The following is a 13,910-nucleotide window of genomic DNA, read 5'->3' on the forward strand; positions in this document are numbered from 1 at the left end:
CTTGTTCAGGCATAAGAGTGTCCACATGTGCACTTGGCACCAGTACACTCTAGCCCGCAGTTCGATGATCAGCTTTGTAGTCATATCATCGGACTTGCGGCCGCATGTCTTGGACACTCGGGTGAAGAGAGGGGCAGAGCTGTCACGAGATCACCACCTGGTGGTGAGTTGGCTCAGATGGTGGGGGAGGATGCCGGAGTCAGGCCTGGCAGACCCAAGCATGTTGTGAGGGTCTGCTGGGAACGTCTGGCGAAGTCCCCTGTCAGAAAGAGTTTCAATGCCCTTCTCCAGCAGAGCTTCAACCATGTCCTGATTGAGGTGGGTGACACTGATTCCGAGTGTGCTGTGTTCCGTGCCTCTATTGTTGAGGCGGCCAGCAGCAGCTGTGGCCGCAAGGTCATCGGTGCCTATCATGGCGGTAAACCCTGTATCCTTTGGTGGACACCAGCAGTGAAGGATGCCGTCAAGCTGAAGAAGGAGTCCTATCAGGCCTTTTTGGCCTGTGGAACATTAAACAGACTCCTGATATGCAGATTAGAAATTTCAGCTTTCACCGCTCCGAGGAGACTCCTGTTTCCAATAGACCTTTTTCATAATTTATACATATCACTCGCGCATGCTCGTAACTGTTTCTGCCAGCCAGGAAGCTAAGGTAAGCAGCGGGTCAGTCTTTACTGAGGAAGTTAGCCAGATTAGCGAGAACTCCAACATAGACGCAGTCTTCAAGTGGTAAGCAGCAAAAATAGCACCACCACGCTTCAGGCGCACGGCAGAAATGGTGCGTGGCGCAAATGGTGGAAGCAGTCATTGACCAGAGTTGCCGCTCTGAGCCGCTTCCATTTTAGGGGGAACATAATTGCTATGAAATGGCTGATGTCACTAAAGACTGGTAATAGTAAATTAAGCTTCCTTTTCAGGAATTAAACTAGGCCTACGTCTTAAAGATCAGATTCAGAAATCCTTTTTTTAATTCCCATGGACATTTATTATTTACACCAAAGTTTATTAATTTATGTTTAGTTTTTCTTACAGTTTTACACGTCTTTACCACATGAATTTTGGGCTGAACATCATATTTATTTATTTTCAGTTGATGTTTTTCTTTTCTTTTTGATATTCATATTTTATTGGATGTAGTTCATAGATTAGTTAATAAATATTCATATAATCTTTCACTAGTCATTATCTGTAGTTTTTTCCTTGCATTATGATCAGGTCCCTTCAAGTGAGAACTCTACGAATTATCTTTTTGAGACTGATTTATTTATTTTATTATACAAGATTTAATTTGTCCTGCGATAACTTAATGGGTGGTGCCCAAGGCCTATGAATTTTATTAAAATTAATGTGTGATGACGCTACAGTCAGCCACACCGAAGCTTTCTAAACATGTGCAATTTAATCAGATAGTCCACTGTCTTAATTCTCTTTTCATGAAACATAACAGATGTGTGAATAATGGCGATTCTTCTTTGGCTTTGCTGTTTATCTGTTTGTGATTTGCTTTGCATGGTGTCCGACATATATCCTTGCTGCACGGTGTGTGTTGTGATTTCTGAACAACACACTGATCTTAGTTAAACTCAGCTACATTATGAAAAATATTGTACCAGTTAAGTGTTGTCCTGTTAAACATCATATATTGATGTTAGCCTTTAAAAAAATGGGTGCAGTGAATGTCTGCGTTTATCCGGATGTGACAGAATTACAATGTGATTTTAACTCATCTTCTAACAGATTATTATCCATTTGGTCAATTCAGTTTACCTATTTCTGATCCAACAAGTCAAAGTTATGCCTTAACGTTATGCAGTCCTTCCCCAATTCCTCCTCACCAGAGCTTTAAAAACTTTTTAGTCCAAAAGCAGCTAATGTGGAACTATCCCACTAGCTAACCCGGTAGTTTTAAGATCTTCAACTTATGTTGACAAGTAAGGGACCACAATGGAAGTGGCAAAACAGAGTATAACCTTTACGAGTAGTATTTTTAGGAAAACAAAAACCGAGAGACACATGCACAGAATATTGTCAGGCTGTTTACTAAAACAACGATAAATGGACAAAAAGACTAAATAAATAAATAAATGTATTGAGTGAAGATGTTCTTGTTTTAAGGATTACACAGATTCATCATAAAAATGTTAGTCATCACATGCCTCTACTCACATATACTCTCTGTGTGCAGAGTGCACAGCAGCAGCATTGCTGTAGCGCCACAAGACGATGGCCGATGACATGACGTCCAGCGTAGCATCAAACTAGCCAATGGCAGAAAGGCAGAAGAGACAGAGCCAACAGACATCATCATCTTCCACAAAATAGATCTTCACGTTTTTTTAGTTTATGTTTCAGTTCATGCTTTATAGGTTTAGGTCATGTAAAGATCTAATAAAATCTATGACGAAACATTCAGAAACACATTTCCAATGATTTTGTGACAAAAACTTATACTATAACATTTCCCCTTGAGCAGAAAAAAACATGGTAGGATTGTTATCATTTTTTGTACAAAATATATTCAGTCAAATTAAATACTGATTTTCACTTATTGTAGCAAAGCTAGAGATCAGTTGCCATGATCAAACAGAGGGTTATCCACTTATTTTCTTCTTACCACCTTAATAAAACCATCAAAGACATTAATGCATTTGCTAATTAAAATCCAATCTTTAATAAAGAAATAGCAGGCATGATTATGGGTGTGAATATTTTAATTGCATTATGCTAATCACACTAACAGGGTTTGGATATTTTAATTTTCACTGTTATTAAGTCTAACCTTTTTCTACTAATTACAGCCTCAATCACCTCCTTTGACTAATAAAAACTCATATGAAGCTTTTCTCTGCAAAGCGCCTCCAGATCTGTTTATCAACCACAGTAAATATTTGACACTCAACCTCAGCTCTGTCCCCGGTCCCTCCTCTCTGCCCTGTTACCTTGGCGACAAAAGGACCAATAACACTTTGGCACTAAGAATCATTAATAAATCACCAAGAGCCCAGTTATGACTAATTGATCAGCGCAAAATGAGGAAAGACAGGAAGCAGGAACTCACAGCAAATCCAAAGGCCGACGCGCTGTGTCTCATGAAGGATACAGCTGTGGAGACAGAGGACACGAACATCAGATGACGCTTTGCTGTCTGTAAATACTTGTTCACATACAATTCATCATGTAAGATTAATTGTCATACATTTCAGGGCAAAATAGAAAATAATCAAGCTTTACAATGAAGTCTAACAGGATTAAATAAATTGTTTAAATTTAGTTTTTATTGAATTAACATAAAAAGCCTAAAATACAAATGTAAAAAATAAATTGTGAAAAAAATAAAAAAAATAAATAAAAAATAAAGTAAACAAAGCATCATGTTTTTTTTTTTCTTTCAGTATATAGTGTTCATCCTTTAATTTGTTATTTCAACAAACAAAACATAGATTAAGATAAATTTGATGGGTCGAGGTCCTTTGCTTTAATTGTCACAATGTCAGTCTTCCACATGAATGAAAAAGGTCCAGTTACTTAAACTTAATTAAAAGTGACTCATTCACCAAAGTGATCACTTGAAAACAGGACTGAACACAATGAGTTCGGCGTTTAGATGTGTTTTTTTTTCTCACAAATTTCCCACATAATTGCATTAACCTTTAATCCTCCACAGGTCCAACATTTGTTTCCACACAAGTTGTGCCATCAACATGAAAACAGTCTGGATGATCACAAAAGTCTTTGCCTGATTTAGCCTGGAAGTTTTTTTTAATATTTTGATATATATTGAGCTCATCATGACATTTTATGAAAGTTTGCATGATGTTTTGTGACAAAAACATTCAATAACAATCTTTGATTCTGGCTGAATACATGAAGATTTGGTGTCTCAAAAAAAGCTGGGGTACTGGGTAAAACATTAATAAAACTTAATGGGTTGCAAATCCCATTAATCAACATGTTCTTTTAACAAAATATATCAGCAATTTAAAGTAAAACTATTTCTGTTTTATCCAAAATATTAGCTGTACTTTAAATAAACAGCAACACATCTGAAAAAAGTTAAAAAGGGGCCAAAAAAAAACAAAACAAAAAAAAAAAAAACAAAACAAAACAAAAACAAACAGCTAGAGGAACATGTTGCAACTAATCAGGTTACCTGACAACCATTCAGTAACACAAATAGGCATGAAAAGAGCACCTTAGAGAGGCAAAGTCTCTCAAGTAAAAATGGGCAGGAATTAAAAAAAAAAAAAAACAGTTTTCTTGATTACAAAGACTTTAAATATCCTTTTATTAAATATCTCAAACAATATTCCAAGAAAAGTCTACTCTTGATCTTTGTATTATAGTGTAACACTACAATAAAAACAGGTATGATTGTGCCATTTAGCCCTATAATGACATATGTATCATATTTGATACAAACAGTTCCTAAAAGCTTTTGCATCACTTTATGGTAAAAACATTGTTCAACACCCTGTTGTAGACAGTCTGATAATTGGTTTCTGCCCCCTGGTGGCTACCTTTAGCACTACAATCATTTAGACATATCACAGGGTACTAAACGGTAAATATACAAAAATTATTAAAATTTCTCGCCTCTTAATTGTTGGGATAGACTCCAGCTTCCCCATGACCCTTAATTGGATTTAAGCGGTACAGAAAATAAATAAATGAATATTTACATTAATTAAATTTTTGTTAAAGAGCTAAATAAAGACTTTAGATTAAAAAATACATAAATTATATATATATATATATATATATATATATATATATGTATATATATATATATATATAAAATTTTCTCCCCATTTTTCTGCCGCTATGGTTAAAACACTGCTCTGGAAATTTAGTTTATTTTTCCACTGGAAAAATAAAATGGTCACATAAATAGAAATCCAAAATTATTTAATTAAATAAATAGATTGGGATGTAGTGTTGTCTAGACCAGTGCCCCCCAATTTGAAGAGCAAAGGGGGTCTCCGAGACTTTGACCATTCAAAGCTATTGGGCCGTAATCCCAGTGGATTTTGGTTATCGGATAGGATCAAATCTTGAAAATGCGTTATTCAAAACGGAAATCCGGATTCCGACATCCACTTGGATCACGTAATCCAATCCTGGTTGTTATCTGGATAAAACCCTCAGTTTGGGTTGTTCAAAACTTTTGAGTAGAATCCGGATAACTTTGATGCAAAAGAATAGGATTATCCTGATCCCAACAGAGGGCAGGATTACAAGGCAGATTTTAGAAAGAAACTGTGGTACAACCTAACAGCTGATCAAATAATAGAACTCTTTATTTGGTAAATATGCTTATATTTGTATTTTACACCTGACTTAACTGTTACAGTGATAAAGTAGTTAACACAGGGACAGGCTCCTATTAGGTCTTTCAGCGTAGTAAAATAAAATAGTAAAAAAAGCACAATGTAAAAATGAAAACATGACATTATCATATCCCCAAGAAATAAATGAGCAAACAGATCCAATAACAAACACTAATATAATATTCCATTTTCCTGTTATTCATCACTGCATAATCAGAGGAGAACCTGTCAAAAAATGAAATTTCTAACGATTGCATCCCTCACTACACGTTCCGCCCGTCCTTCACTCTGACAGAATGACAGAAGTTGGTCCGGTACCTCCACACGATGCGTCATTAACATTGTCACAGAGAGGGAGATTCCGCCTGGTCACAATGTTATGCAGGATAAAACATGCAGGTATTATTTTACATGCTCCCGGTGGTTCCACTCGCAAAGCATGCAAACCGTCTCTTCTACCTGCTGTTCTTCACATGGTCGGCAACGAATACTGATCTACATGCTGGAAATCCGGATAACGTGATCCTGAAAAACATGATTTTGGATCAGGGTGATCCAATCCTATTTTGCTTTGAACAACCGGGATAAAAGTAAGCCAAATTACGTGATCCGCCGTCCTGAAAAACTGGATTACGAAATCCGGATAGCTTTTATCCGGATTAAATCTTTTTGAACAACTGGCCCATTTTGATTAATGTCCACACAAAGATAAGTTGAAGTGTGTCCACTTTTTTAATCATCTGGACATTTCGTTCACATGGAACTGCTATATTGGAAGCTTGAAAACACTGAAAACCTTTTAAACCATATCCTAAAGTGAATAGGGGTAATTAAAGTTTGCTAAATGGTATTTTTAAACATATATCTAGTCACCTCCCACAGAAAGCCACCTATAAGACTGCAACTTGCACATCCAGTCAATTATTTACAGGGGTTAGGTAGGTCAGTGAGTTGGTGGAGCTACAGTAGTGGAGCACTTCATGTCTGTCCTGGTAACGTTAATTTTTCCTGTAACGTTTACTTAATAAAACGTGTCTGAGAACCACCACAGAGCAGATGAAAAGTAAAAGAAAAGTAAGGCTATATGTTGTTAATCTTTGGATTCATGGAAGGACAGGACTCTGCCAATCTTGCTAATTTAAGCAAAAAACCAAGCATGATTTCAGCATGGGGTGGGGCAGGAGGTCCACAGCTTTTTAGTATTTGCATTAGGGGGTTCTCAAATGGTAAATGGTCTTTATTTATATAGCACTTCTACCCAAAGCACTTCACAATATACATCACATTCACCCATTCACCCACACATTCACACACTGATGGCGGAAGCTGCCATGCAAGCTGCTCAACCATGACCCATCAAGAGCATTTTAGGGTTTGGTGTCTTAGTTAGCAAAATAAGGTAGGAACCACTGCTCTAGACTAATGAGCAGAGAGACCACCTGGCTAGTTTTCAGTGCTCAGTTTGGCAACCTGTCATGTGTAATGTTATGATGGTGCATTATTGTCTATGGAACTGGTTACTTGCACATGTGGATTAGCTCCATAAATGCTGGAAATTATTTACAAGTTTTAGAACATTTTGCATCCCAGTGATTATTTAAGAGAAGGTCTTGCACATTTCAGCAGGGCAATGCTATTCCACATACTGCACCTTCAGCATGGTTTTCAAAAGTCCAAGTGCTGGACTGATCTCCCTCCAGTCTAACCCTTTAACAAATGAAAACATCTGCCCTGTCATAAAATGCTAATTGTGATGAGGATGACCCTGCAAATAAATCTTTAAAAAAAATCTTTTTCTTTTTCTTCCAGTTCCAAAAAAATCTTTTTTTTTTCCAATTTCATTTCATCACATAAGGATTGAATTCCTCCAAGACTGTGTGTCCAAGTCTTCAAGTCTTCAAGTAATTTTATTGTCCCTGATGGAAAACTTAGTGTACAGACAGGTACACAATATCAAAAAACATTAAATAATAAAATCTAGTCGCATACTTTAAACATGATTGTCCACTGGAATCACAAATAAAAAACCACTTAAAAAACCTACTAAAATGAAAATAAACTACTAAAATGAAAAATGACACTCTCACAACACACTCCTCCTTTATAAAAACTAGATTGTGTTTGGGACATACAAACTGGGTTAAATATGGGTTAACATGGGTTTTGTGTGTACATTTGGGTCTACATCTAGCAAACCTGTTTTATTTTATCCTTGTGTCTGTCCTTGTGTGTTTGGCTCTCTCTCTTAATGCTTTCAGGGCAGTCTCATGGGACACCACATTTCGAGTTAAATCGCCATGGCAACAGGAGATTTGAGGCCATACTGGGAGTTGGTTTGAGCTCATGAAATAAGCAAAAAGCTTTCAACTTCTTCCTTCCTTCCTTTCTCTCTCTCTTTCTCTCTTTTTTTCTCTCTTCCTACTTCTAGTCTTTCTTCTGATTTTGTTTCCATTTAGACCATAACAGATTTCCTTGGCAAATATCACTTATTTTTCTTGTATCCCTCAGTGGTGGTCTTTAAACCTTTTATAGACTTCGGTCTTCCACAGTGCCAGATACAGTTTGAACAGGTTCAATTAATGCAAAAAAGAGCAGAATAAAAAGGCTCTGGTACCAGTAATGCTGGGTAGAAACATATAGCTGGCTAAAAAAAATGCTTTCCATAGCTTTGTCCTAAAACATCACCACGAGTCCCCCCTTTTTTTAAGTCACACATCCCCTTCCGAGTCTCTTCACGCTCTTACTGTCTTGCACACACATTTATGAATCTCAGGGGCTGCACCAGACTTCCCAGCCATCTGGAGAGTCCAGAAACAGACTAACTGACTGCGCCAGCCTTCACCAAGGATAAACATTTATTACAGAGATATTTCTCAGGTTCGCTGTACTGGTATGTCAATAGTGTCCAATGCAGCTAGAAATAGCTTGCAAACTGAAAAACATTTAGTAAGTAATGTAACATCATTTTGTTCTTTGTGAAATAAATCAGGGCAGCTGAAAGGAGAAATCACTAGCAAAGGCTTTCAGTAACAATTATTTTATGGTGTCCTCAGCAAGCCTTTTGCTTGTTGGTAAAAAACAGAAAAATTCATCCAGATTTTGAGGCCTCAGCCTTGTAATATCACCAGAACGATGTAATGCATCTTGGTTTTGATGTATCGACTAATTTTAGCACAAGCTGCAGAGGCTGCATATTGGTGTAAACAAGTAAAGAAAATGGCCTATTCATTAGACAGAAAATTTATACCAGGCCACAAGGCCAATGTTCCCCTTTGGGCTTCTTGGCCAATTTCATGACATCTCTCAGTTTTAGAAGCACCTCTGACTTGAAGACAAAATAATTTAATATTGGCACAAAACAAGGCTCAGAGAGGATGAAAGAGGACAGGAAGTTCTGGGAAGACAAAATGTTGAACTGGCTTTTGGTTTAATTTTAAAATAGCTACAGTGATACTGAAACTGGAAAGTAATGTGGTGGCATCTATGCATCTCACTGGTGAAACCCATAACTGATATAATAATGCTTTAAAAGATCAATGAATACATTTTAACATTAGAATTTAAGCCCATATGTTGACTGATGACAATTGGAACCCCCAAAGTTGCAAAAAAAAAGCCATTTTGTGCAGATTGAATCATTTACATTATCTGCCTTTACTGTGGAATCATGACGCAGCTGAAGAGCTGCTCTGAAGGCAAAATAGGGTTCAAGCTGATACTATGAAGATGTACTAAACAAGGTAGTGAGTGTATTTCTCATATCCTTGAAAAATACTTCAAATACGGCTTTAAATAGTTTTACTTTAAATTACACTATGTTTTTTAAACACTGGTATTAATAATAGTTTGTATTTTTGTGAGTAAACACAGCTAATGTATCACTGAAAGCACTTTAGCTTGCTTAATACTTCCTGATGAAGTATCTGAAGTGGTGTTATGTGAATGTGAGGCGTTTAGTTTAAATCTCAAAAAACCAAATATATAGATACTGACAATGATTTTTGTAATTTTGATGATGCATTATGGCTCCAGAAAGTTGTTGCTTAGAAGTAAAAGCAGGCTTTTCATTTCTTTATGTATGATTTGAGCAACAGACCTTTACAGTCGTGTCTTGTGTGAACATATGAGAGAGGCGAAGAGAATCCACACTTTTTCAAAGTATAATCATCATTGTTAGCACAGAGGCAGCTTGGCTCGGGTTGTCACAGTCCATTTTGTTTTGTGGGTTTTTTAATTGGCATGTTAAGTGTTGCATTCTGGTTAACTTTACTCCCTGTCTCATTTTGTAGTTTGCATCCTTGATGCACATTTTAGTTATTTTTGCTTCTTTCCACGCCAGGCTGAGTTTACGATTGCCACACCTGCTCTGCATTACATCTTTAACCCCCTAAGTTTAAATATTCCAGGTTTTCTTCTCTTCAGTACCAGATTATTTGTCCTGTTGCTTCTTGTGTTTTCTCAGCTCTGTTTCCTGTTTGTTTTGTTATTAGGCTCCTTGGATCTCCTGCTTCTGCAGAACTTTTTGTTATTTTTAAATAAAGTCTTTGCTTTCAACACCTGCTCACTGCACTTCCCACCTGTTGGTCCTGCATTTGGGCTCTACTTTTCCTTTTGCCATGAATGGATCTGCTTGCCTTAGCACCTAATTAGGCCCACCTGTGCATTGTAATCACACTCATGTTACAAACCTGTTCTCCTTTTGCATTTAAGCCCCCTAATGTCATTCCTCCAGTGGCAGATGGTCTGTTGTCACTTGCTCAGTGTTCAGCCTCAGTTCTCACTGATTACCTTCAGTGAAAGTCATCCTATCGCCTGCCATTCCAAGTTTAACTAGTCTCAGACTTGTCTCTCCTTATGTTGGATGGCACCTTTTCTTTTGGAATCATTACTCTTGAACTGCAGACTCAGTTTGACCAGACCAGAGGTGTATGATTAGGCATATATTGCCAAATAATATTTGGAAAATAGGTTAGGAACCACATTCTTAGATCATGTTTCAGAATTCATATATCATCACCTCACTATCCGTCTCCATGGTGATAATTTCTGTCATAAAACCACCAGATGTGATGACTGAAGTTAAACACCAACATTGACAAAGAAACTCTGATGAAACTGATGATCTGGCTGAAAACACATTTTTCCTTTTATCATTGAAGTGTACAGTAAGTGTTCCTGCAGCAGAGATAAAAGTCCTACAGCAGCATCACCCAAAGTAAACACCTGTTGATAAAAAAGATCATTGGCTGTTTGTTTTACATTTGGAAAAGAAGGATGGAAAAGAAGATGAAGACGTGGCAGGACCTAAATAGGACTAGTAGAGGTGAAAAAGCAGTTGTCTCCTGTTGCCATGGCAGCAGGTAAGTCAGGCTGCTGTTCATTTAGAAGCTTAGCTTGGTCAAAAACAGCATTTTTGATAATAAGATTAACCATTTAACTTAGATTGGGAACTTGTTGTGCTGCAACAACCAAAGTTAACAGAATCTAAAAGTAGTTTAAAAAATTACAACAGCCAACCAAAATAAAATAACCCAGACGATAGAATACCTCATTATACTACAGAGCAGAAGTCATTATAAATAAGATTAATTCCAAAGCATTGCTGTTGGTGTGATCAAATAAATGGCTAAATCAATATGCGGCCATAATGAACTGACAAACAGCATGCTGTTACGATCAAATCATCACATAAAAAGTGGAGATCTAATTATATTTTGGTTGGCATGTAATTGCTTTCTTCTTATGAGCAGGACTGGAGAGAGAGGACACTGAGGACAGAGGATGACGAGAGTGACAGATGGATGAGAGAAAAGAGCTGGGGGAGGTGAAGAAGGGTATGGTATCAGAAAAGTCAGCATTTACAGGTTGCCACAGTAAAAGTGGTTGAAACATACAAAAACTTCTTAATCTGTGGAAAAGATAAAATCAGTCTACTTTCAAACATATAAAGTATTTCATTTATCAGACTTTCTAGACCAGTGCAGCTTGTATGGTCTGAAACGTTGAAATGTTCAAATTTAGTTTATTTACTTTAGTAAGACCCTGACTTACTTCAAAGCCATGTTGATTGTGTTTTTAATTCAGGTACAGCCTTGTTTAGACCTCATACTGACAGTTTTACTCCACAATACATTCCTATTGATCACTGATTTCAGAGTAGGGATGTAACAAATCAATTTACAATATCTGTTTAGTCAATGTGTCAATAGCATCAATCCAAAATTAAAATATTCTTAAGTTGTGCTCAATAAAAGAACATTGAAGTTGGAGTATGGTTTACATATAGATTGATATCAAATTATATCCTGCTTTAAGGTCTACAAACAGAAATTTATTATTTCAATTTTCTTTTACATGATGTGAAAATTTTAAAGCTCAGTTAAGTGAATGTGCAGATTTTTCTTAAAATAATGGTTTTCATTTGAAAGTTTGTCTAAGCTCAGGAATAAAATGATATTTTCCTATTTTTAGTTGCTTTTTGTGATTTATTATGAAAGCGACTGTGTTAAATCTGCATGTGACATCACCTCGTATCGATCGCTGGCTCCTGGATCAAAGCTTTTGTGATTTCAGCAATCACTGAATTGATACATCTAACAGTCATAGTTGTGAAATACCCCCTTTTGTTACCCTCTATGGTGTCATCAGACATCAAATTGGGACGCACCCTCATGGACGATGGACAGAAGTTGTCAGAACTCTGTTTATGCATTCCCAACTGAGTTGTGTAGCTTCTGATTTATTCATGTAGGATAATATAGCATTCGTCCAGCAGGGTTTCGTGAGGTTCATGAACATGTATGTAATATAGTGGCGAGCTCTGTGGAAGCCCTAGTACCACTGTATTCAGGAGTTTCTGACTATCATGTTGACTTCGTATTCCTCACACAACCATAGAAGGAGGTGGTTGGATGGTTAATGTGTGTTATCTGTTGGAATGGACTTTATAGACTATTTGCATGACTTCCAATTAATAAGAAGCACATCTGCACTGTAGTGTTTCTTATGAGGAAAAAGCTGACCTCTTAAATTTTCACTGTATGCCTGGAAAAGAAATAACTTGTTTTAAAACCGATTTTTGGTTTTCATGTCTGCTGCCATTTCACTGGGGGTCATAATCAGCCATGTAAAGTTGAGAAATTCAACACACTGCGCTGTTAAATGTTTAGCCCCCAGTGCCTGGCTTGTCTACTTTTCCCACCATGGGTTCAATTTGCATGCTCACTGATTTTCTCTGAGACAGTCTTCTAGTGTGTTTCCGTCTCTTAATCTCTAAAGAACCAAAGCCAGAGGAGAACTTGTGCAGAAAGATATTCATGTGTAGTAAACACAAATGTCTTTCTTTTCCTTCTTTCCTTCATCCTAAAGGCTTTAGGGGTTGTCTTTACTGTGATTTAAGTTGGGGGTATACATTCCATGTTGGTGGGTGACAAGTGATCACAGGAATACTTGTTTCTTTGATGTAAAAGCCTCAAAGTCTGACTGCCTACATTCCAAGAAAGTTTCTGTCACGAAGAACCACTCACTAATGACATGCCATGTGTTTAACATTCATTCAGTGCAGCACCTGCAGTTACAGATCATAAGAGCTCATCAATTATCCTTTAGCTAATAATGTTTGGGTTGGAGAGAATTTAATTATGATTTTTTTATTTTTTTTTTTTCTACCAAATTTTTGGCCATGTGCAAGATTTTCCCATGATTAAGTAGCTATGTATATCCTATGACCATGCTTTGTAGTACAAAGAAATCAGATGTGGTGATAAGTGCCAGAAACTAAAACAGTTGTTCCAAAAGCTGCACATCGGGTGAATCATTTACTGGATAAGAGCAAGAAAGCTAAAATTGACTTTACAAAAAATTGATATTGAATGAAAATATTTACTGGAGGTAATCAGGATACATGTCAGTGTTTTCTCTGAATGTGCAGATGTGTAATAAATGGTTTATATGACCCTCTGTGATAATTTTTTTTTTTTTCTCAGAACTTGTCCCGTCCAGGATCATGGCAAGCAAAATGATGATCTGGCTTCCATGATGTCATGTCTGATTTGCCAAGGGGAGATTTATGGATGTGAAGAGTCAAGTGAAGAAAAAGGACACAAAAATACATGAAACAAAGCTGCTAATACTAGAAAACAAGAACAATCAAAACCACAACAGCAATACCAGATAACAAGCTATGTTTGTAAAGAAGCTTGACATAAAATACCCTACAGCCTCTGTAAGACAACCAAACAGAACCATCAGGAGCACCTACAGGAAGACACATTGTAAATTATTCTTCACTCTGTGGAGCTCCAAATGTAAGAGTGGTAGTTTTCCCTTTCCCTGCAGTCATTCATTTTTCCAGTGTCTGCTCTCATGCTCATTTAGATATGCCAGCCCTCTGTGTGGTTACCACCTGCCAGCAGATCGATGCTTCTCTCGAGGCAAGCAGACACTACTCCGTGTTACATCCTTTGGGTTGTTAGTTAATCAGGGCAGCAAGCATGCATGACCAGCTGCTAACAAGAGTGGGGAAGTAGGGGCGGAGGAGCTGGAAACAGAGGGGGGTGGAGGAAAACGAAGGAAAGGTAGAAA

The 13,910-nt window shown here is 37.2% G+C and overlaps 1 protein-coding gene across 1 annotated transcript in view; it reads right to left on the reverse strand.

Moving 5' to 3' along the window:
• The window catches only part of LOC121650691 (transmembrane protein 163-like), an 85,790-nt gene that overhangs the window by 22,769 nt on the left and 49,111 nt on the right, over positions 1-13,910 (reverse strand). The window contains exons 3-4 of the mRNA XM_042002344.1: positions 3,059-3,102; positions 2,167-2,258 (exon numbers count right to left, since the gene is read on the reverse strand). Of these exons, the coding sequence (XP_041858278.1) occupies positions 2,167-2,258; positions 3,059-3,102 (136 nt within the window). The remainder of the gene's footprint in view (positions 1-2,166; positions 2,259-3,058; positions 3,103-13,910) is intronic.

The sequence above is a fragment of the Melanotaenia boesemani genome, chromosome 12 (genome assembly GCF_017639745.1).
Source record: "Melanotaenia boesemani isolate fMelBoe1 chromosome 12, fMelBoe1.pri, whole genome shotgun sequence".
Classification (NCBI taxonomy): Eukaryota; Metazoa; Chordata; class Actinopteri; order Atheriniformes; family Melanotaeniidae; genus Melanotaenia; species Melanotaenia boesemani.